This window comes from Lagenorhynchus albirostris, chromosome 10, assembly GCF_949774975.1.
Source record: "Lagenorhynchus albirostris chromosome 10, mLagAlb1.1, whole genome shotgun sequence".
NCBI classification, from domain to species: Eukaryota; Metazoa; Chordata; class Mammalia; order Artiodactyla; family Delphinidae; genus Lagenorhynchus; species Lagenorhynchus albirostris.
The window spans coordinates 90,639,014-90,664,036 of NC_083104.1; the positions used below are offsets into that span (position 1 = coordinate 90,639,014).

Here is a 25,023-nt window from a genome sequence, read left to right on the forward strand (position 1 = left end):
GTAATCACTTCAGACATAACTAAATTTAAATAAATCTATGGGGTTTATTAATCCCCCTCCACCCCCAACACTTTATTTTCCAACACTACAGAAATCTCAGTGTGATTTCATAGATCACATTACAGCACCTTTCACTGTCCGCCTACTAAAGCTGTTTACAAAAAATTCAAATGATATAAAAGTACTTCTGCCACTTTCAAGATAAAAATGCAGAGTGTTCTTGAGCTGATTTAAAAAAAGTTTCCATGGTACAAACACAAAAAACACCACCAACTTGGAAACCACTGAATTACACAAAGTAAAACAGGTTTTTAAAATGCAGGACTTCTCAGAGCCTTTAATGTGCTCTTATTTAACCCTAAACTTAGACTGTAGTATATAATACTTTACAAACTAATTTGGCCAAGTTTTCTTCTCTTGTCAACTCTCAGAACTAATGTACCGTAGAACCCACTCTGAGAAACACTATTCAGAATTCCATCTGCCATGAATCTATATAGTGTTTGAATAATTAAATCTGATTTGCATATCCATACACAACAAGTAGAGATACAGAGCTCTCCAGAAATCGAACAAGGCTCTGGGCAGATTGCCAAAGGCAAACTGCTTGGTGGAAAACACTGGTCTCCCTTACTCCCAGGCCCCTGGCAGCACCTAGTGGAATCACAGCACTTACCTTTTGTGCTGTACACTCTGTCCCATCTGTAGTGGTAACTTGCACTTCATCTCCAGAATAATCAATACTCTTCACCTGCTCAAGAAAAGCAGTTATGAAAAACATAATAAGGGACGGAACCATATGATCCAGGATCCTTTCCAATTCTCTTATTATGGGAGTTTACATTTCCAAGGCCATGGCGAATCACTTCCTGGCATTCAGAGAACTAAACAACAGGTATTGCTACTTCAGGGAACTCTCACTCAGCCCCTTGATTATTAATGAAAATGCATCTCAGCCACTATTGTTTCCAAACAGCAGCAGCTACCTCATCGACAAGGATAATGTGACTGATCATAGTATCAAAAGTATTTGCAGACACTGGCTGAACATCAGAGCAGGTACCTGTCTCCTGTGTAATCCACGTGCCCCAAACTTCACATTCTCCAAACACCACCAAACCAGAGCCTCCCACCACTGTGGACACTCACTGGAGATCTGAGCCGAATGTCCAGTCCCTCTGCCAGTTTTTCCAAGATGACGGAGTATCCGGGAGTGAGGAGGGTGTGGTCACCGGCAAACTGGGCAAAGAATTCATTGTGGTCCCAGGAGCGAGCAGACACCTGGGAAACATCAGGATAGGTTGGGAAACAAGAGGTGGTGTAAACCCTGGAGCCTGCACCTGAGGGACAAAAACAGGAGCCCCAAGGTGGGAAAGACCACCTCAGGCCAGAGGGCAGAGGGCAAAACAGAAAGGTGGGGGGGGTGGGGCATGAATAGATAAACCCAGGTGGATACCGCTGCCAGGGAAAGGAGATCTCTCAATAAAGCACAGGAAAGCTTATTTTGGAACAAAAGGTAGACGTGATTTGGGCATGGGTACCACTCCCTGATAAAAATGAAAGGTGTATTATACATCAACAACCCTGGATAAGGAGAATTCCATGAGAGGAGAATTGCATTCAATCAACTCCATATATAAATATGCCACCTAGATGTCTTCAACATGGAAATTCCACAGACACTGAAATGCAGCATGATTTTGGAAAAGTGTGATTCCAATTGCAAAGAATCACCAAATGGAAACATGAATTGTTGTCCCTGCCCGCCCCACCAAAGAGGATTATTAACTGAGGGGTCATCCACAGAACCGCTATTCAATGTACAGCATATCCAAGTATCGAGATCACAGTTGGTGACATGAATTAGGCAAGTTTAAATTTATTTTAGCAAGATGAACAGATCCTAATTGCAAAGATGCTCTATTCTGGTTTCTTAGGAGCAGTGTTTTCAGCCCACAGTTGCACAGAAATGGCTCGAGGGCCCCCAAGGAGGGCAAGGGGAAGGCAAGGACACTGGCTCTTGCCGCCTCCCTGACTCAGCCCAGCAGCCCTCCTGTATTCAGGTTTACGGACTGGGTGTCTTCACAGGTATGATTTGAAGACAGGTTTCTCTTGCTTTAAAAATTTTTTTTTTCAAAACCACTGTGGGTTTCATATACTCTAAAGTCCTGGTGTTTGATCTTTTAAGCAGCAGACCCATTGTTCCCCGTTTATCCAGACCATCCCAGGCTAAATATCTCAATATATAAAACACACACATACACAGAAACAAGCGTCTTCAAAGCCCACCTGATGGAGGCTGCTGCCACAGGCATATTCCAGGTTACTGAGATGGAACTGAAGGACCTCCTCCTCCAGCTCACTGAACTGGATTCCAGACTCGTTAATAAAAGCTTTGTAGATCTCCTCTATCTTTTCTGCAATGGGAATGGAGCAAAGCAGAAAAAAAACTTTAACATTATTCTCGAATTCCTTATCTTTTGCGTTCCACCTCCTTCAACCTGCAAGGCCCCAAACTTTTGAAGACCTTTCCCAGGTAAACTCAGGGGGAAAGAGCATCTGTCTTGATAAGGTTGGTTTCTCTCAGAAAGTAAAAGCTTATCTTAATGGGGAACAAAACTATGCAGGTTCTATGTCTTCAACCATGTTTCATTTCTGCTTGGTGGAGAAACTATTTCTTCTTTTGCTCAAGATAAAGGAAAAGTAACCCTTGCACATATAAAGACAGAGAGAGGATTCCCACTCCCTTTCTGGTCCTATTGCCATCACCTTAAAGTCAAGTTCTTATAACAGCTCACCTCAACTAAGAGACCTATCATAGACTGACTACTGGCTATCTTCTCTCCCAAACATTCCAAATAGTCCATCATGGACTTTCATCATGCCCACCCTCTGGCTCAACACCTTTAATTACTGGTTCTCCATTGCCTATGTAATAAATTCCAAAAACCACAGCCAGACAGTGTTAGCACATTTTTAGCCTTTCCAAAGACAGCAAACACCACCTGTCCACTCACAGGCTCTGCTGCACTGCTGCTCAATCTTTTCCTGGTAAATGCCAACCCTGCAAAGTCTGCTACTACCACGCCCCTCCCTGGAATGCCCTCCCCACCCCAGTCCCATCCGTCCTTTACAGACCAGCGTCACCTGGTCACTACCAGCCTCAGGAATCGCTCCTTGGTTATCAACCCCCAGCACTTATCTATCCCATTCACCTGGAACTTCGTTCCAGTGATTGGCTTAGATTCCTTTTTTTGGGGGGGCGGGTGGGGGAAGGCTTGTGTCTGACAAAGTATAAGAATCTTAGCACAGGTTACTTCTTTATAACCTTCCCAGTGGTGACAACCACCCCACAGATACACTGCAGTCTCAAAGCTTCTATAAAGTATTGTGCACATGCTTGACTAGAAACAGAACGGAGCATCAGTTAACTTTTCTTTTTTTGACAACTCAAGGTTCTCATTAAAATGTTCCATTCTTATGTTAGACTGTAGTATGGGGATGTCTGTGGCACCTCTGTGCTAGGCTTTTGCCCCTAGACCACTGGGCTTTTTTCCACTTTTAATACCTTTTTGTAGCAATCCCATTCCTGCCTCCTGCTATGTAGTTTCTATTTTCCTTTAGGTTTTGTAGAGGTGTGGGAAGAACCAAGACTGCTAGAACAGTATAAACAGACTGAGAGAAGCCTCAGTGTGATCTCTACGTAAATAACATTTAAAAGCTTTTAGTATATTTGCTTTGTGAAATTCACTCTAGCTTCTTAGTATTTATATTTTTGTCTTTTCAGCTAAATGCTAATAAGGTGAGAGCTCAGACGGCTGAGATAGGGCTAGGCAGGCTCTAATTGTAACCTCATGGAGAGATGTGCACACTATTATTAAAGCTTTTCCAAAAATATACTAATGAGATGAAACAACTACTTACACAGTAAGTGTTGCTGATCCTCCCTTAATAACTTGTTTTAAGTAAAGCCAAGACAAAGCAATATTATTAACTTTTGTATGTGGTGGCCCTGAAAGAATCGTAAAGAAAAACGCCACCCAGCGACTATCACACATGTGCAAAAACACTAATCAGATTCTGACAACATAATGCAAGTCCGCCTAGTCGCTGTCTTCATTTCCAGAAAATTCAACGACTCACCACTTGGTCTGGACACATTTGGTTAAATGTTCCCTGTCAACCCCAGTAAGTTTCTAAAAATGTTCTGTTACGGTTTGTCAGTCAACACTTACTAAGGGCGATTAGAATGTGGGTTGGTCTCAGAGGCGAAGAATTGAGGTCGCGGTGGGGAGGGCGGGGGGCGAGGGGGGTTGGCGGCGTGGGGCAGGCGGGGAGAGAGGATAAAAAGAGGAGACAGACAGTCCCTGCTCTTGAGAAATGTACCCCAAACAGAGACAGAGTGTATTCCAGGATGGAGACTTGAGACCCCTTGCACAGAAACACATAGCTGAAGCAAATTAATACCCTGCCAATTGGATTCAAATGCTCGTACTGTAAGAAACTCCGACATGCTTCCAAGAATTACAAGTGAATACATTCAGGTCATGAAATTGTAGGTTAAATAAATATCAATTTAAGAAGCAATATAGTAAGATCTCAGCGGGCGCCCGCAGGGAAATGAGCTGTTACAGTCAGGTTTTCTAAAGGGTGAATATTGTCCATTTAGTACCAAAGCCTAAAAACTTTGAATTAAAGTTCTTAAATCATAATACAGAGTCTTGCATTCTTAAACAAAATATACTGGAAAAAAATCTTAACCTACTGTCCAAAAAAGAAAAGGAATCCTTTCACACAGGAACTCTTATCTAGAAGAGTCATTATGTGGCGGCTTGTTATTCACATAGAGCTTACCACATGCTTCCTTAAAAGTAAGCTCTTCTGGGAAACTGAAAATTAAACATTTAAATAATTTTTTTAAACACTGGCTATTGTGTAAAGAATTATGTGTGCGTATGTGCATACGCGCACACACACACACACACACACACGCATCTAAAGGTCCCTGAGGCAGTTCTGCTCCCCTCTGTGGAATGGTCAGTTCAAAAGGAACGCTCCTGAGGGCTATTCTTGTTGCATCCATCCAGGCTTGTGGATGAATGACGCTACCGCTAATCAAGCTCAGGTTAGAATGAGACTCAGATGGAACAATCAGAACACCATTCTCCCCATACCTCCTAAAGGGACATCTTGGAGCTGAGTCTTATCCTTCCTCCACTCAGAGACCACATCCAAGAGAGCATTAAAATGAAAATCCATGCGCTTGTCAATAGTGGGGTCAGTTATTCTTCCACCTTCCTGAATTAAGTCACATCTTTCTCCAAATTTATGCATGCTGATGCCAAGCTTCAAAATAATAAGAATAAGAAGGTGAAAAGTTTTCCCTGGAAAAAACAGGTACAGGTTCTAAGCTGAAATCAGACAGAGCTCTCATGGAGAAAAGGGTCTAGGACCTCTCAAAAACAAATGCTGATTGGGGAATGGCAGCAAAGTAAGGCAGTGAAAAACCAGCATGGAATCTGCGAATGTCAGTGTGCCACGCCCTCCACAGCTTTCCAGCCAGTGTTTATCAATGTTTCAGACGCTATAGCTGTGCACCGCCTCTCTCTGCTCTGACATCCTATTTCCTCTATGGAATCTCATGTGAAAGAGCACACAAACACACGAACGCTCACAGAAGTTGAAATTGAATTGACTGTCCATAAATAGCTCAGAAAAATCCTTGGGCCTACCACAGGTCTTCAAAGACACTAGGTAGGTTTGCCTGATGAAAGATTTGATTCTCAGATAAACAATGAATACTTTTTTTTTTTAAGATAAGTATGTCCCAAATATTGCATGCAAAATATCCCGTGTAATATGTGGGACATACTTAAACTAAAAAAATTATTGTTATTTATCTGAAAGTCAAATTTAAGTGGGCATTCTGTAATTTTGTTTGCTTAACCTGGCAACCCTAATCAAGTGGCCTGCGAATAATGCACAAATACAATTAAAGACCTTGGGGCGGGGGGGGAATATTTTAAGTCCTCTAGTTCCACCTTCACAGAAAGGAAGAACTATACTTGTTCTTATTTACTTTTCAGAGGGCGTGAGGGGGCAAGAAATCATTTTGGGGTTGTTACATATTATTTAGAAGCATATTAATACTGCACACAAGCAAACTGAGACCATTTTTTCTTTTCTTTATCTACAATACAAATCTTAAAGAAACCCACTTGTTCACACATTAGTGCTACTGGGTTGTTAATACAGCCGTTGACAATCTGGGCTCCTCGTCCCACTGTGACGCCTGTGAAAGACTTATCATCCCACACTCGGCCTCCAATTCTGTCTTTGGCCTCCAGGACAGTCACCTAAAAAGACAATCAGGGAAGCTGAATAGGATGCAGTATAAATGTACAGTGACATTGTTAAATGAGTTTCATATCCGGTTAATGTATTATTATATTATTAGAGAAACAACTTTAAAAAGAGGGCAGTGTGCATATGATCCAGGAATCCCACTCCTGGGCATACATCCAGACAAAACTATAATTCAAAAAGATACATGCACCTCTATATTCATAGCAGCACTATTCACAATAGCCAAGATATGAAAACAACCTAAATGTCCAACGACGAATGGATACAGAAGATGTGGTACATATATACAATGGAATACTATTTAGCCATAAAAAAGAATGAAATAATGCCATTTGCAGCAACATGGATGGACCTAGAGATGATCATACTAACTGAAGTAAGTCAGAAAGAAAGACAACTACCATATGATATCACTTATATGTGGAATCTAAAATATGACACAAATGAACTTATTTACAAAACAGAAACAGACTCACAGACACAGAGAACAGACTTGTGGTTGCCAAGGGGGAGGGATGAATTGGGAGTTTGGGATTAGCAGATGCAAACTATTATATATAGAATGGATAAACAACAAGGTCCTACTGTAGAGCACAGGGAACTATATTCAATATCCTGTGATAAACCATAATGGAAAAGAATATGGAAAAGAATGTATACATACCTATATGTATAACTGAATCACTTTGCTGTACAGCAGAAATTAACACACTGTAAATCAACACTACTTCATTAAAATAAATTTAAAAAAAAAAAGAGGGCAGTGTGAATAAGAGCCCAAGTAGATGTTAAAAACAAACAATGCAGGCTCTAGCAAGGAGTAAGTGAGTGGTCTGCTGGAGAAGCCCCTCAAACTGTTTCCTCTCGAATCCCAAAATGATAAGACTGGATGAACTAGCATGTGAAATGCACATTGAAAGCTTTTATTAAATAGTATTCCATAAATTAAAAGGCACTCTTAAAAACTAAGTTAGGGGCTTCCCTGGTGGCACAGTGGTTGGGGGTCCGCCTGCCGATGCAGGGGACGCAGGTTCGTGCCCCAGTCCGGGAGGATCCCACATGCCGCGGAGCGGCTGGGCCCGTGAGCCATGGCCGCTGGGCCTGTGCATCCGGAGCCTGTGCTCCGCAACGGGAGAGGCCACAGCAGTGAGAGGCCCGTGTATCGCAAAAAAAAAAACTAAGTTAAAGAGGTGGTTTTGTCCTATGAAATATCTGTGTCTGTAGCAAAATTCCTTTAGCATTGTAAACAGGCCTTAACTTCCCTATGACTATTATTAAAAAAAAAAATCATATGTCATTATATCTAAGTATGGCCTCACAGGCTTGGCCAAAGCAGGTTGGTCCCACCACACCCAGACCGTTTTATCTCCTCCAAATTTCTGATGCTGGTGGTGGTGGGAGCTGCTCTCAGGTGGACAGCCCCGTGGCTCAAAGAGCTTCACTGCCCTTGGTTGTAGTAACTGAAAATGTGAATCCTCTTCAGGGCAAAACCAGTCCTTGCATTTCTGGATCCCTAAAAGCACTTCTTCAAATTGCTCCAGGAGGTTCCCCGAGCTAACCGTCTCTTAGGTTAGGAGGAGTCTCCTTCCTAACCACGAGGGAGCGGGGTGACCTCCCCAGGGTCTCCTTAGAGAAAGGGGAGAATAACAGAGGTCTCCTAAATATGCTTCTTCCTTGGACCTATATTTCTCATTTTCTCCAACTAGAAAGGCTACAGCTTGTGATTCTCCCCTCCCCACCTTCTTTCTCTGACTTCAGATGAACTCAGAACCATCCGTTTCTAGTTTATTTTAGTCTATAAGAGGAAGGCTGAACATTAAAGACAGCACCCCTCCTAGACTTTGGCTAGGACTAACCTTCCTTGTAACATAATCTGTGGGTTTCCCAAGTGAAAAACGAACAAGAAACCTTGGCCCTAATATCTAATGCTGAAATACATAAATGACCAATTAAAACACCTCATAGCTTAATACCACTTAGACAATATTTTGAAATGCAAACAGACTTCTTATACATTCAACTCAGATTCTTCTGTTTTGTCAGCAATATATATAAGAATCCAAGACGTAGGTCTTGCATTCCACCAAAAGGAAAACCTCTTAGGCAGAACCACTGAAAACTTTCTCATCGCCGAAACTCCTCCAGCAGAGAAAAACGTTGTGAAAAAGAAGTTGTTTCTTTCAGCCAGAGAGAATACAGCGAAAGACTAATTCAATTCTACCAAATTGATTTTCACATTTGGTTTAATGGAAGACCAAAGTTCTTGCAAAACAAGTTTTTAAAAAAGGAGAAATGAGTCAGACATAGCAAGTCCCAGAAATTTGGAAGATTTGAATGAATCTAATGGAAATTAGATACTGAATTGCACAATTTTTGTTTTTTTGTAATCGTCTCTATTTTGGCTAATTTTGAACAATTAGAATAAGGCAACATACTAGATAAAAAGAAATAATATCCTTCTCCTTGGGGAAGAAGGATACGTCAAAAATATACAGTACTTTAAAAGTCACATAATTCTGTCTTAACCCTGGATTAACTAATTCAATCCTGCTTCCAAAAGCAAAGATTGTTTGTTTTCAAAGTGTGATTTGCATAAGAAAATGTAACTGGATAGTTCATTAACTTTTATGCAGGAAATGGTGAATTTCCAAGCTGCTATTTGTTGTCTCAAACTATTGCAGAAACAAGGGCTTTTTCTTCACTGCTGTGTCAATAACGACATGTCAAGAATTTCTGCTTTTTAAATTTTACTTTTTATTTTATTTTTTGGCCACACCACATGGCATGCAGGATCTTAGTTCCCTGACCAGGGATCGAACCCGTGCCCCCTGCAGCAGGGGCGCAGAGTCTTAACCACTGGACCACCAGGGAAGTCCCAAGAATTTCGGCTTTAATATCATCTTAGAGTCTCTTGAGTCTTGCCCATCATAGTCTCAAATCCTCTCCAAAGCTGCTGGAGTTTCTATTTCCTCTACCTTTCTTCAATTAAACCAATTGCAAATTTTGTATCTTTTCTAGGATCTATTGTAAAGTTATAAAGATATAATGTATTTAGCATTCTTTGCTAAAATCAGGAACTAGTTTCCAAGTCTTAGAACATTAGGACCAAAGGAGCAGTTAACCATCTGTTTCCGCCTCCATGTCCCCCAAATCTTACCTTAATTCCAAAGTTATGCAGTTGCCTAGCAGCTGCTAATCCTGCTGGACCAGCTCCAATAATGATGACTGATTTCTTTACCAAAAAAAAAAAAAGAGAAAGAAAAGAAAAAGAAACAAAAATCCAATTAGAGCAATGAAAACAATGTAATAGAAGGTGCTAGCTGCCGAGCAACGTTCGTTCATCTGTATTTCCTTGATGTCCTGTCTGTACAAGTTATTTCCCTGAAGAATACATTAGTACTTGTCCTGAGTCAGCCCTTCCTCCTTTCTACCGCCTAGAGGAATAGTGATTGATATTCTCTTCCCTTGGAGAAATGCATATTCTACAAAAGTCTTGCCTTATAACTTTTATAGTGCTTACAGGAGTTTTACTTATATTATGAACTTAATGTACTAGCATTTATCATGACCGATGGTGGTGGTATTGCTAGAGCTACAGTCACCTACGTTGTGGTAATCTTTAGGAAGAAGATGCTGGTCGGTGCCGACGGTGAGAACTCCTGTGTTGATGAGACCTTTCCTCGTCATAAAATAAAGTATCCTCTCCACTTCCTGAACACATCGGATGCGCACGAGACCCCGGACGATGATGTGAGGAATACATTTCTGAGGAGTAAGAGCTTCCTGTGTTTGGAAATAAAACCAAACTGTTAAAACCAACCAACCAACCAAAAACAACTCTTCGTTCCTCAGAAAGTGAAACGTAGCATTACCGTATGACCCGGCAATTCCACTCCTATGTATTTACTGCAAAGAACTAAAAACATAGGTTCAAAAAAAATTCACAGCAGCACTATTCAAATTGCCAGGACAACCAAGTGTCCATCAGTGGACGAAAGGATAAAGGAAAGGTGGTCTATCCATACATGGAATATCATTTGGTCATAAAAAGAAATGAAGTGCTGATGCATGCTACAACAGGAATGAACCTTGAAAACATTATGCTGAGCAAAGAAGCTACTTACAGAAGGCCACGTACTGTATGATTCCGTTTATATGAAATACCCAGAACAGGCAAATCTTATAGAGACAGAAAGTAATTGTCAGAAGCTGGGGGAAGGGAGGAATGGGGAGTCTCTGCTTAATGGGTGTGGAGTTTCCTCTTGGGGTAATGAAAAAGTTCTAGAACTACATAGAAGTGATGGTTACACAATACTGTGTACGTATTTAATGCCACTGAATTATCCATTTTACAATGGTTAAAAGGGTAAAAATGGTAAATTTTATGTTGTGTGTTTTACTACAATTAAAAAAAAAAACCTCTCCAGGTAATTGGAATCCATCATTTATCACTAAGATACAGTAAGACCAAAGGAAGGTCTGCCTGGCGAAGGAAAAAAAGGAGAAAGGGACAAAAGAAGCACATAGCAATCTGCGTTTTATCACCTAAGTTTCCCCTCGCAGAGAATGTCTGACCCGAATGACTGACCCAGGAGTGTGGAGGCAGACCATACCACAAATATATTCCTGATTCAATAAGTCACACAACAAAGGCCATTACAGAAACCCAGGATGCTGCTTGCACTGGCAGCAGAAAAAGCTGGACACTCATCACTGATAAGACATGGGGGGAATGGACTTAGGAACTTGTTAAAAAAAAAAAAAAAAAAGACACTGCCTTTCTCTTTTCACCCCAGCAGCTCTGGCAAGTCCTTGGTCTGTTTCAAAGATTCAAGAGTAATGTGGCCTCTGCCCAGTGTCACGAAGTTAGAACAGGCTTGGGCCATGCAGGTGGTGGCGGAGGGGGGGAGAGGGCCCACCCTGGCCTTTCCTCTACTTGTCCCCAAGCCCCAGCTCCAACAGACCCTGAACACAGGAAGATGACTATATACTCAAAATGTGAAAGAAATAACATGTACAACATTGGCTTGGATTGCTGCAGAAGATTAAGACACGTGTTTGTATTCATGACGTTAAAAAAAAATCACGATGAAAGATCCCGCGCTCCGCAAAGAAAGATCCTGCGCTCCGCAAAGAAAGATCCCGCATGCCACAACTAAGACCTGACGCAGCCATAAAAATAAAATAAATAAAGATTTAAAAAATCATTTCAAAGTCTGACCCCTTTAAAGCAACCATATTTGAGTTTTCCCACTAGAGTATTAAATAGATACAATACTTGCTATCTTATTACAAATTAAAATAGATCCACACTGATAAGTGGAGGATTTGTTTTTTTATAAGATTCTTCTCCTGTATAAGTCAAATTTCAAAGTCAACTAAAAAGAAATGGGAAGAAAAATGAACCCAAGGCTGTTTCTGAAAAGTGCATCTTCACAACTTATTTACAGGAAATTCTGACCAGTTTTGTTTAGTTCAGCAAATGTTTATTGAATACCTCCCTCAAGCCTGCTGGAGAGGAAATGAATAATTCTACCTTGTCCAATCCACTCACCTGGGTGTAATTCATATAAACTGCATTTATAGCCAAAACTTAATCAAGTCATCTCAGACTGGAGTCTAATCCAGTGAAATACCGGGTTGGAACTGGAATATCTTTCTTTAACCAAGATTTCTTTGGCAGTCTTGTAAAATGTTCTGCATTCAGCAGTCACTCAGATAATTGCAGAAGAAATTAATAAATTGGAAAAACACTAGCGTCAGGAAAGCCTCTGCTTTAAAAAGAAAACAAAACTCGTGGTCCCACCCTGCCCACCCTCTAATTGATCTTCATCCCTTTCAAGGTGGGCACTGTGTGAGGGCCCTAACATTTATTCAGTCCCAGCAAAAAGCGAATCGCTGGTCTCAGATGCTTGAGGATAACCAGGTGAGTCAGAATCCCTGCCCTCGAGGGGTTTATAATCCAATCTTTAATGTTTTATTCTTTTTTCTCCTGGTATTGTCATTGGAACTCCTTGAACCAAATTTTGCGCCATATAACTAGAGAGTGAAGAATTCTGATGACATATGGTCTAAAGTGGTGGTTCTCAGGAAGGGGAGACTTTGCCCCCATTTGGCAATATCTGGAGACATTTTTGGTTGTCACAACTGGGGGAAGGGGGTGCTATGGCATGTGGGGGGTAGAGGTCAGGGATGCTGCTTAAACATCCTACGATGCAGAGGACAGCCCCGACACAGAGAATATCCACCCAAATGCCAGGAGTCCTGAGGTGGAGACACCCGGATCCAAAGGTTCCATCCACAGTCAAAGCAACTTCTCTCCTTAACAGAAGTCTGTGTCCATGTGCTGCTGGCTAACGCACCCTTCACTCACCTTGCAGTTAGTGTACCACAGGGCGAGGATGAGGTTCCTCAGAGCCAGGTACATGGTGGGGTCTCGGGAATACTCTGGGAACTCATAGAGCTCGTCCAGCTCCATCACGTCTGGCCTCACGCACAAGGCTTTGCCGCACTCGTTGGGCTGGTAGAAAGGCTGGAAGTACCGGTTCATGCCTGGAACTGAGAGAAGACGCAGAATGGGCAAACCTCACAAGCTGTAAATTCTAAATCTGGCTAAATTGAAGAGCAAAAAGAAACCAGAAAGGAGAGCCTAGACAAACTCCCCAGTCTGTCCTACATAAATATTTCCACTTCCTCTGTCCAGTTAGACAAAATAGGCGTGAATTAAACAATTTTTTTTTCCCACTCGTTCTTCAAAAATTCAATTTCTGTGGCATGGAAATTTTTTTTTTTTTTTAAATTTTTTGGCCACGCCACACAGCATGTGGGATCTAGTTCCCCAACCAGGGATCAAACCTGTGTCCCCTGCATTGGAAGGATGGAGTCTTAACCACTGGACCACAGATCAGGGAAGTCTGGAATTTTTTTTTAAAATTTTTTACTGTGGTTAAAAAAAACACGTGCCATAAAATTTGCCATCTTAATCATGTTTGAGTGTTACCATTCAGTAGTGCTCAGTATACTCACATTGTTTTCCAACAGATCTCCAGAACATCTTCATCTTGCAAGACCAAAATTCCAAGCCCAACTGAATGCCAAGTCCCCATGGAAATATATCTTAAAAGCAACTTTCATTGGAATTTTTCTGATTATAAAATTAATAGGTTCATAGAGGTAAATAACAATCACTAACTACTGATAATCCTTGAGTGGTGTTAACATTTAGGAGTATAGTCTAACCTTGGTTCTGTTTCTATGAATAGAGAATATAAATATAACTGATATTTTTTCTTACAAAGCCAGAAAAAAATGCAATAAAAAGGCTGTTTTTCCTACCTGCTTTTCAAGAACAGTGTCCCATGTCATTAAATATGACTTCAATGGACATATAATATTATCCTATTTATTATTTAACCACTGCCCTATTGCTGGGCACTTAAATTTCATCCAATTACTTCACTATTATAAACAATGCCACACAAATCTTTGGACTTACTTTTGATCATCTTTGACAATTTATTTAGGATAAATTCCTACATCCAAAGAACATCTATTTTAAGGTTTTTGATTCATGCTGCCAAATTGTCCTTCATAAATGTATACACTAATGGTATCTGAGTTGCCTGTTTTATTCCTCCTTCATTAATACTGGGATTTATCACTTCAGCTTTGATTTTGACCACACCTGCATTTTTAGAGGGCCCAGTGTTATTAGTTAAAAACCTTAAGATAGGGCTACAATGTCAAAACCTACTTGGCACCATCAAAGATGAAGTTTGTTAGTGTGCAGGAGATGATCTACCATTCTTGCTTGTACACCAAGAATTCTGATGGAGAATTTTAAAGATCCCTTTAAAGTAAATGGTTATCAGTCTGCCTGCCTTGACCTGAAGTTTTTCCAAGAGTGGGTTGTTTGGCTGAGATTAGCAATGGCATAATTAGAAGCAGAAAGACTCGGGGAGAAAAAAGAAGGGTGGCTCATAGGGTCAAAACTTTCTTCTGGCATGTCAGAGTGAGTAGGTATTATCATCAAATTATGCAGCTATCCAACTTTCAAAGAAATGCTCATTGAACTCCGTAGGCAGGATTCCTGGACAAGTGTTACAGGCTTTCCCACTGACTGAGGGCAAAATTAACTGTCCAATATATACAAATGATACGAGTGATCCACAGGGAAACCAGATCCGTGAAATAATGAGGTGCTTTGTAGCAAGCTGCACACATTAAAAAAAAAAATCTTTTCCATTCTGCTCACCCACATATTTCCAGGGCAAGGGCGGAGGGAGGAGGGAAAGCGGGGAGGGCCAGGACCAGCTCTCACCCAGCACACAGGGGACTGCCTTGGAGTGCTCCAGCTTCCCAGGACTGGCATCGCTGGCCGCGCGGTGCGTGCTGGTGCAGGATGGGCTCATGCCAACGCAGTCGGGGTAGTAGGCAGAGAGCAGGGGTGCTGCCACGCTATCTTTCAGCAAAGGAGGTAGGATGAGCATGGAGTACCACCAATGGTTGGAAACTTCCGACACTCTCTGCAAGGGGGCAGAGCAAAACGAAGAGGGACAATGGCAACCAAGAAATGTACATGCAGATGGTTCTCGTCGTGTCATCCATTCTCATTCATCCTTAACCCTTCTACTCTGCCTTCTCCCACTCCATAGTCCTAGACCAGACTTCTGCACAGGAATATTCAGAAACAAAATATGCCTGATGAGACCTGGAGAGAATGTTTCCTAGGCTGAGTTTTTTCAGATCTTCAGCAACGGCCTCCCCCTTTCCCTCCCTCAAAAAACCCCACCAACACCAGGTAAGTCTTAAAGCTACCCCCACTGACTATACCGCAAGCCCAGGTTTGTTTGAGTCTGACATGAGAAACTTATTTCTGTTCCGTAATCATTTATCACCCATCCCTTCCCCCTTTTAACTGAGGATCTAAAGATAACTGAAATTACAAAATTCAGCAGAAAAAACTATTCTCTGGAGTAGCAGTCCAAACAGTACTGCTTTTTGCCAGAGGCTACTAAAAAAACTTCAGAGGGAAAAGTACATGACAATTATCAAAATAAAATGCTCCATGTAGAACTGAATTGAAAAAGCTATTTTCAGTCTTAAAATATGTGATCATATTCCAGAGCTGATTTAACATATGGAGTCATTCGATCAAAGCAGCCCCGTGATGACTGACTATTGTGATAAAAATAAAATTTACCTGGCTTCTAAAGCGAAACTGCCACATACCCTATGTTAGGCAGCCTTCGCTACACATGATCTTGAATGTACGCTCCAGGAACTCTAGGAACCTGATAGAGGAGAACTCTGGGCTCAGGGACCCTCTGATGCTAGTTATCCAGGCTCCACGCAAATGCCACTTGCCATCAAGCAGGGGTTTGTGATCTCAAGATGCATTTTATTTGCCCTTCAAAGTCCAAATCTGGGGCAAGCATTTTTCAGCTTACTACAAACCCTAACACCCCCCATAAGTTACTCCCAGCTGCTACACACATTTATTTTACTTGCCCGGCCCGTGAAGGCTTTTCAGTTTGCAATCTTTGTCCTCAAGGCTTGTTTTAGGTTTGGCTACCCTTGAGCAGCCTGTGCTGGACCAAAAAGAAGGAAAGCTTCAGTTCCTTCTCCAACACACCAGGGCTGCCTCTATGGACCCCCTTCCTGGCTCAGACAGAGTAAAACTGGGTGTTCAGTACCTGACACTCGAAATGGACCAAAGAGGGCAGAATGTAGATGCCTTAAAAAAATAAGAATCCCCCAAAATAAAATAAACCAACCAAAAAAAAGGGAGGAAAAAACAAAAACAAACCACATACCCAAGCGCTCCCCATTCTAATCCACTTCCTGGGCTTTGCAGCTGTGTTGGGAAATTAAGTCAGGACCCAAGAGAGACCCTGCCATTGCTACCTGCCCCAGGCTTTCTTCTCCTTGGAAGCCCACCTGAGGGCGCGCCAACCAGCCTCTGGCTTAGCGTAGGAGAAACTCAATGACTGGTAAACAAACACGTGGTCTTGCTATTCCGAGTGTGTTAGCACACTCACCATTCTGGGACACCTGACTATAATTTTGTCAATATGCCATCAAATGTTCCACTCTCGCTTTTAATACACATACCACTGAAGAAACTGTGCTGGACACAGTCAGTCTATTAGCATATTTAATGAAATGCCCACTACACTCGGTTAAAAAGTTGTCTCCCCAAATTCACGTCTACCCAGAACCTCAGAATGTGACCTTATTTGGAAACAAGGTCTTTGCAGATGTAATTTGTCACACTGTAGTACAGTGAACCCTAAATTCACTCTAATGTGTCCTTATAAGAAGAGAAGAGACACAGGGACCGGGAGACACACAAGAGGAAAAAGGTCATGTGAAGATGGAACAGAGATTGGAGTGATGTGGCTATAAGCCAAGGAATGCCAGGGATTGCTGGCAGTGCCAGAGCTGGAAAAGGCAAGGAAGAATCCTCCCCTAGAGACTTCAGTGGGAACACGGCCCTGCTAACACCCTAATTTCAGACTTACAGCCTCTGGAACTATGAGACAATAACCTTCTGTTGCTTTAAGCCCCCCAGGTGGTGGCAGGTTGTCCCAGCGGCCCTAGGAAACTAATACAGGCACTCAAAATTTAGAAACTGCTTTAAAGGTAACCCCAGAATCCGTATGAATAGAAAAAGGGTAGCAGGTATAGGTGACATGGCTATAAACCTGCTCCGGACTCTTTCTTAACCAAAGACAAAAATAAATAACGGGCAGATGAATACCCAGGGACTCTTCCAAGCTTTTTAAAGTTCTTATATCCCAAGAATATGGCCTCTGTCCTAAAGTTCAGACTCCTTGCGCGCAAAATGGGGAAATATTCTTAAGGTATTTGTAAGTGTTATTTAAAGTTATTTTGTCCTTTCTTTCTGTAATGTCATCCTGTGTACCCTAAATCCAGAAATTATTTAGGCCACTGCTTTACTATGGAAATGTTTGACGGTACCACTGTTTTTGTTTTTTTAATGGGTCTGTGTGCGCACGCACGCACACACGCAGGCATCTCACACAGCCCTTTATGTAACAGAATAGATATGCTAGGCGTCAATTCTCCCTTTGCCTAAACATCAGTCACAGTCCCTGGGTTTCAGACATCTAGAAAAACTACAAACTATCTTGGATCGCTGTAATGCAGAATAACTCAGAAACTCAGAATTTTAAAAAATCATTTTCTGAAACAGCTATTGGATCTAGCTATGTGGCAAAATTGGCCAGCTCAGGTGGCAAAGTTTCCTAAGACAGATGAAATGTGATGAGGCTCTGCCAGCTGCTTCCCCTTCCACATCTGGGCAGGGATGGGACAAAGCAGTTATGCTGAGGTCAGAATACACAAAAACACTCTCACAGCTGAGTCTGGGCCAAGACCATCAAATTATGGGCCTCTTGTTCTCTTCCTGAAACGATTCAAGTGGAGAGAAAGTCATAAAGTCACCCTTGAAAAACAAGTATAACAAGTCTAGTCCCTGTAGGAAGGCAAGGTGTCCGTTTCTTCCTTTTTGTTTCCTTTTAACATAGAGCAATAACATTTTAGTTTTTTTTTTTTAAGTTGGGAGAGGATCACCCACAATACCACTATTGCTAGCATTTTCATCATGTTATCCTGTTAGATAAAAACCCCTTGGATCAGCAACCAAAAAAAAGAGAGATACTCATAAAACTGTTACTGTCATTTACTTATAGCACTTATCACTGAAGGCGTGACGCACTCTAGGCTAGAACATGCAGAAATACTCACGAGATCCTCTGGAAGGGAACAATGATCTGAGGTCTCAGGCTGCAAAAACAATACAAAAAACAAGCATTAATTAGGTTTAATTATAAAATATAGTCTTAAGTGTCAATTACCTTCAAGAAGATACCCCTTTTCACTGATTAGACTGGTTAAAAAAAAAAAAAGTGTGATAAAACACCGCATGAATGAGGGTACGGGGAAGACAGCCTCTCTTGTAAAGATGTCCTGGCTGGAAATCTAAAAGAATGTAACCACTCTGGAGAACAGTTTGACAAAATACGAAACTTTTAAATGCATGATAATTTGGCATTATCTTGTATCTATGCCCAGCAATTCCAGCCTTGTTATACAGACATACCTCAGAGACACTGTGGGTTCAGCTCCAGACCAACCATTGCAATAAAGCAAATATTGCAATAAAAGTGACTCAAACGAATTTTTTGGTTTCTCAGTGCATATAAAAGTTATGTTTACACTATGCTGTAGTTTACTAAGTGTGCAATAGCAAAAAAAAATTACCATACATACTTTAATTGGAAAATACTTTATTGCTAAAAATGCTAACCATCAATGCAGGGTTGCCACAAACCTTCAATTTGTAAAAAAAAATGCATATCTGCGAAGCGCAAAAAAGCAAAGCACAATAAAACAGGGCACACCTGTGTTTTCTAGAGAGACCCTCATCCATGTGCACCGAGAAAGATTAGAAAATGTTCAAAGGAGCACTGTTTTTAAGAAACAGAAGATACACACAACCCAGAAGTCCATTGAGAGTAGAATGGAGAAATAAACTGTATTATAGTCAAGAGAATAAACTACAGCTACATGTTACAACATGGACGCCCCTCACAAACATAATGGTGAGCGAAAGAAGCCAGACCCCAGAGCATACATACTGTCTGACTCCATGTACATGAAGTTCAAAAGCAAGCAAAACAGCCATAGTGTTGTGAAGTCAGAGGGGTAAGTACAGATCCACAGCCGTACCACCCTGGATGTGCCTAGTCTCTCTGGTCTCAGAAGCTAAGCAGGGGTGGGCCTGGTTAGTACTTGCATGGGGGAGAAGAGTTAGTAGGTAGTTACTCTGGGGAGGCAAGGGATGGACTCTGTGAGTGAAAAGGGGTGCAAGGGGGCTTCTGAGGGGTTGGTAAGTGTTCAGTGTCTTTACTGGGAGCTGGCTAAATGGGGACTCTGAAAATTCACTGAGCTATGCATTTTGACTTGTGCATTTTCTGTTTGTATGTGATATTTCAATGAAAAAAAGTTACCTAAATAAACTGAAGACTGGCATACCATATGGCCTGGGAAATCTGGCCCTTGGAATATATTCCAGAGAAACTCTTGCATGTGTGCATGCACTAGGAGAGACGTGCAAGAATGCTCACAGAGCGCTGTGTGTAGCAGCCGCAAACCAGAAACAACCCTCACACCTATGAACAGGAGAATAGACATGTTGGGGTAGATTCACACAACGCAAAACTACACAGCAGGGAAAATGAATGAACCAGACCTGCAGGCATCAACATGGATGCAGCGGAAGAACCTCAACGTTAAGTAAGAGAACAAAGCTCAGAGGAATACACAACATAGAATACAATTTACAACCAACATAAAAATATGCAAAACTTTACATGTTATTTAGAGTGTCATACGTATTTATCAACTCTGTAACAAAAAGCAGAGGAAAAATGAATACAAAATGCGAAATACTGTTTGCTCTTGTAGGAGAGGCAGAGGAAGAAAACTACTGGGGGGAACCCAGGGAGTTGCAGAAGCACTGGTAACGCTCTGTTTCTAAAACCAGGTTGGGGGGCACACAGTGAGTGTTCACCTTCATCCTTTATTCCTCACACACAAGTTATAAATACTCTACTGGGTCTAAGAATTATTTCATATTAAAAACAACTGGATAGGGACTTCCCTGGTGGTCCAGTGGTAAAGAATCCACCTTTCAATGCAGGGGACACGGCGGGTTCGATCCCTAGTCGGGGAGCCAAGATCCCACATGCTGCGGGGCAGCTGAGCCTGTGCGGGGCAACTACTGAGCCCGCACACCACAACTACAGAGCCCACGCGCTCTGGAGCCCGCACACCACAACTAGAGAGAAGCCCGAGAAGCCCGTACGCCACAAAGAAGAGCCTCCGTGCTGCAATGAAAGATCCCGTGCGCCACAACTAAGACCCAATGCCAAAAATAAATAAATAATATTTTAAAAAACAAACAAACAAAAAACTGGATATACTTTGACACAGCAATTTTATTTCTAGGAACTGATACTACAAATACACTGAAAAATAGCACAGATACAAAGCTATTCATTACAGCACTCTCACTAACGGTAAATGTTTAAAAGTCACCTAAATGCCCTTCAGTCACACCAAATTCATCATGACATATCCATTCAGTGGACTATTTACTACACAGTCTTTAAAGAGAAAGAAGTCTTTACATACTGAAGCGTACGTCAAGATCTTTAAGAAGCATCTTTAAGAAATATTAAATGACAAAAAGCTCCAAAACAGTGTGTGTTGTTTGCTACGATTCTTTTTAATGCTGTTCTACAAATAAACCTTTCCAGACTTTGTCCTTGACAGAAGATCAAACTGAAAACCAAAAGGACTCTGGGTCAATAAACACCCTTTAAATAAATATTTCAAAAGTTCAGGCTCTGGGTGGTAATCAGTAGCAATGGAGCAGGAGAGTCTCAAAGGACGATTTCTTGGGTGGGGGTGGGGGAGGAGATTTAAAAGATGTGATACCATCCTTAGAGGCTGGGATCTAAGAAGATCATAAAGTCTTCAACATGAAGATGGATGGAAGAAGAGAAAGGCATTTAAGTTTTTCAAAAACAAGGACTCTGACACCTCAGAGCTCTCCTGGAAAAAAGTACTTGATGTTAAAATACATCCAAGCAGGTGATGAATCAAAATAATGGGATAGAAGGAACTGTAGTAACAGAAATTGTGGGCGGCAGTAGTTGCATATAAGTGCAAGAGTAAACAATGAATGGGATATGGTCATAGAAAAAAAGTGATATTCCAACAGAGCAAACTAAACTAACACAAAACAGCAAAACCCTAACAAAAATGGGAGAGAGAAAAAGGGGAGGTGGGCTGAAGTAAGGTGTCATTTACTTTTCCTTCTGTCTTAGCAGGGTGTCAATTGATACAACCTAAAATTGAAACATGCAATTTTGTTAAAAAGCTAGAGCGATTCCAACTTATCCTCATCATGTATTTTCTTAACCTTTTAGGGAGCTTTTAGAAACTACTATTTCTTGAGATGAAGAAATAACTGTCCTATGTCCAACAATTTCGTATTTCACTTTGGCTTCTTTTACTTACTTTAAATTATGTTGTACTGAACTGAATCATTTTATATAAAACAAGGATATACAGCACTCCTCCTTAATATGAAGTTATCTATCTGCCAGGCTTTCTCCTTGTGTACATGCATGAATTCTCTTGAATGAATCTCATTTAATAATGGTTATTTCATGACGATGACTGCATGAATTTTTTTAATCTTTTTTTCTATATTGCTTGAATTTTTCAATAATAAACAAATATCATTTGTCTGAAAACAAACTCATTCTAAAGAAAACAGACTTATCAAAAACTACACAGGGGCTTCCCTGGTGGCGCAGTGGTTGAGAGTCCGCCTGCCGATGCAGGGGATGTGGGTTCGTGCCCCGGTCCGGGCCGGGAGGATCCCACATACCACGGAGTGGCTGGGCCCGTGAGCCATGGCCACTGAGCCTGCGCGTCCGGAGCCTGTGCTCCGCAATGGGAGAGGCCACAACAGGGAGAGGCCCGTGTACCACAAAAAAAAAAAAAAAAAAAACGTAAATTGAAGAAATTGTAAATGACACACCTGAAGAAAAATCAAGTAATCAAAAAAAGCAACATGGATAATCTGAACAATTAGTAGAGATGAAGTCAAAGTTAGATTCAGTTATCTGCAAGTGAAAAAGAGGAGAGATTATGGATAACTCTAAACAGTGGTTAAACCAAAGCACAGTACAAAATGATTTGAATGTAAACTTTTAATATAAAAATCACACCTAATATTTAGTAAGGTGACATTAGTATGCAAATATTCCTATATATATATATATATATATTTGGAACTGTTCAGAAACTTCACAGAAATAGGTTGAGTGAAAATGACCCAAAGGCTAGCATCTATTAAAACAGTCTGCTATTTTTGACTGCTCCTTGGCTGAACTCTTCTTCAAACGTTACAATAACATGCCACTGAGTCTACTTTTCCCTTGAGAAGTAATCTGGAGCACAGGTGCTGGTTAAGTTCAGTGCAACCATATTGTTCCCGCCAGCTGGACATGCTCCCCTTCACCACACAAGCTCACGGTCCCTTCATCACTCAAACCCCAGTTTCCTTTGGTGTACCCACTCAGTTTGGAAAATCAATTACCCATTCCCTCGGGGTAAGCCCCCTCCCATTTTTTTCTCTTCTATCCCTCAGAGAGGTCTTCTACTCTGGAGGCTGAGCTCAAGAATCAATTTAGGGCTAAACTGAAAGGTTTTAGAACAGGATTTGTTAATTCCGGGACCCTGACCCCTGACCCTGAAAGATCAATGCTTTCCACTCTTCACTCCCAAATCACCAATATCAACAATAAAAGGATTCCACCATAAATACCAGTGGCATTAAAAGGAGAATTAAGAGAACACTGCAAACAGCTTTAAGCTAACAAACTTGACAATGTAGATGAAACAGACAAATTTCTTGAAAAACACCATGTTCTAAAATGGATAGAATAAACCACCTAAGTAGCTATGTATCTGTTATAGAAACTGAATTTGTAATTTCAAAACTTCTCACAAAGAAATTGGTCCAAATGGCTTCACTAGTGAATTGTACCAAACACGAAATAAGAAATAATATTAACCATCCACAAACTTTTCAGTAATAGAGAAGGAAGATATACTTCTCATTTCATTTTATGAAGCCAGTGTAACTCTGACAGAAGAACCTGACAAGAACATTACAAGAAAAGAAAATGACAGAGACTAAACCTCATGAACACAGATACAAAATCCTTAACAAAATATTAGGAAACTGAATCCAACACAATGAAAGGATAATACATTGAGAACAAGTGGAATTTTTTTCCCCCAGGAATGCAAGGTTGCTTCAACATTCAAGAATCAGTGTAATTCACCACATTAACAGATTAAAGGAGAAAAACTGTATGATCATCATAAAAGATACAGAAAAAGTATTTGAAAAAATCTAACATCCTTTCATAATAAAAAGTTCTCAGCAAACTAGGAATACAAAGGAACTTCCTCAATCTGATAAAGGGCATTTGTGAAAAGCCACAGCCAACATTACACATGATGATAAAACACTGAACACATCACTCCTAAGGTCAGGAACAAGGCAAGGAAGTCTGCTCTTCCACTTCTATTCAGCTCTGTACTGGTGGTCCTGACCAATGCAATAAGGTAAGGGAAAAAAATGAGCAAAAGGATAGTTTTTTAAAAAAGCAAAACAGTCTTTATTCACAGTTGATATTGTAGAATTCCTCCCAACAAAAAAATCTACAAAAATATAAATGGAATTTAAAATGAAGTCAACAAAGTCTCTGGGTATAAAGTCAATATGCAAAATTAAACTGTATTTCTATATAACTGCAACGAACAACTTGAAAAGTTAAAAATAAATTCTACTTACAATCACAGAAAAAATAAGTATCTAGAAATAAATTTAACAGAATACATTCTCGGTGAAAACTAGAAAACACTGTTGGGAGAAATTAAAGACCCTGAAAAGATGGAGAGACAGACCACACCCATAGGTCAGAACAGGGGTCGGGAAACCTTTTATTTATTTATTTTTTTGAATTTTATTTTATTTTTTTATACAGCAGGTTCTTATTAGTTACCTATTTTATACATATTAGTGTATATATGTCAACCCCAATCTCCCAACTCATCCTACCACCACCACTGTCCCCTTGCTCCCCACTTTGTGCCCATACATTTGGGGAAACCTTTTCTTTAAAAGGCCAGATGGGGGCTTCCCTGGTAGCACAGTGGTTGAGAATCCGCCTGCTGATGCAGGGGACACGGGTTCGTGCCCCGGTCCAGGAAGATCCCACATGCCGCGGAGCGGCTGCGCCCGTGAGCTATGGCCGCTGAGCCTGCGCGTCCGGAGCCTGTTGCCCCGCAACGGGAGAGGACACAACAGTGAGAGGCCCGAGTAACGCAAAAAATAAATAAATAAATAAAAGGCCAGATGGCAGATATTTTAGTTTCTGCGGATCACATGGTCTCTGTTGCAACTACTCTGCCATTGTAGTATGAAAGCAGTCATACACAATACATGATGAATGAGTATGGCTGTGTTCCAATAAAACTTTATTTACAAAAACAGGTGGAGGGGGCCAGATTTGACCCATGGGCCATAGTTTGCTGACCCCTGGATTAGAAGACAAAAAAATGTAAAGATGTCAATTCTCCTTCAAATAATTTATAGCTTCAATACATTCCAATCAAAATTCTAAAAGTTTTTGTAAATACTGACAAGTTGATAACAAAATTTTTATAGAAATGTAAGGACCTAAAATAGCCTAAACAATCTTGGAAAAAAAAAAGTTGGAGGAATTTATACTACCTGAGTTACTATAAAGATACAATAATCAAGACAGCAGGGTACTGGGTTAAGGATAAACAAAGAGATCAATGGAATAGTGTCCAGAAATTGGCTACAGGTATGGCCAGCTGACTTTTTTATAATGTTGCCAAAATAATTCAATGGGAAAAAAATTGTCTTTTGGACAACTAGATACTTATATGAAAAAAATTTGAATCTTGACCCATATCTTACATCAAAACCAAAAATTAACTTGAGATAGACTA

General features: G+C 40.9%; 1 protein-coding gene across 9 annotated transcripts in view; it reads right to left on the reverse strand.

Annotated features, from left to right (window-relative positions):
• The window catches only part of KDM1B (lysine demethylase 1B), a 55,856-nt gene that overhangs the window by 18,352 nt on the left and 12,481 nt on the right, over window positions 1-25,023 (reverse strand). For all 9 annotated transcript variants that reach the window (XM_060163601.1, XM_060163602.1, XM_060163603.1 and 6 more), the window contains 10 exons: window positions 18,139-18,177; window positions 14,687-14,891; window positions 12,740-12,924; window positions 9,973-10,149; window positions 9,524-9,598; window positions 6,219-6,356; window positions 5,175-5,346; window positions 2,290-2,417; window positions 1,150-1,281; window positions 677-751 (listed from right to left, as the gene is read on the reverse strand). In XM_060163601.1, the coding sequence (XP_060019584.1) occupies window positions 677-751; window positions 1,150-1,281; window positions 2,290-2,417; window positions 5,175-5,346; window positions 6,219-6,356; window positions 9,524-9,598; window positions 9,973-10,149; window positions 12,740-12,924; window positions 14,687-14,891; window positions 18,139-18,177 (1,326 nt within the window). The remainder of the gene's footprint in view (window positions 1-676; window positions 752-1,149; window positions 1,282-2,289; window positions 2,418-5,174; window positions 5,347-6,218; window positions 6,357-9,523; window positions 9,599-9,972; window positions 10,150-12,739; window positions 12,925-14,686; window positions 14,892-18,138; window positions 18,178-25,023) is intronic.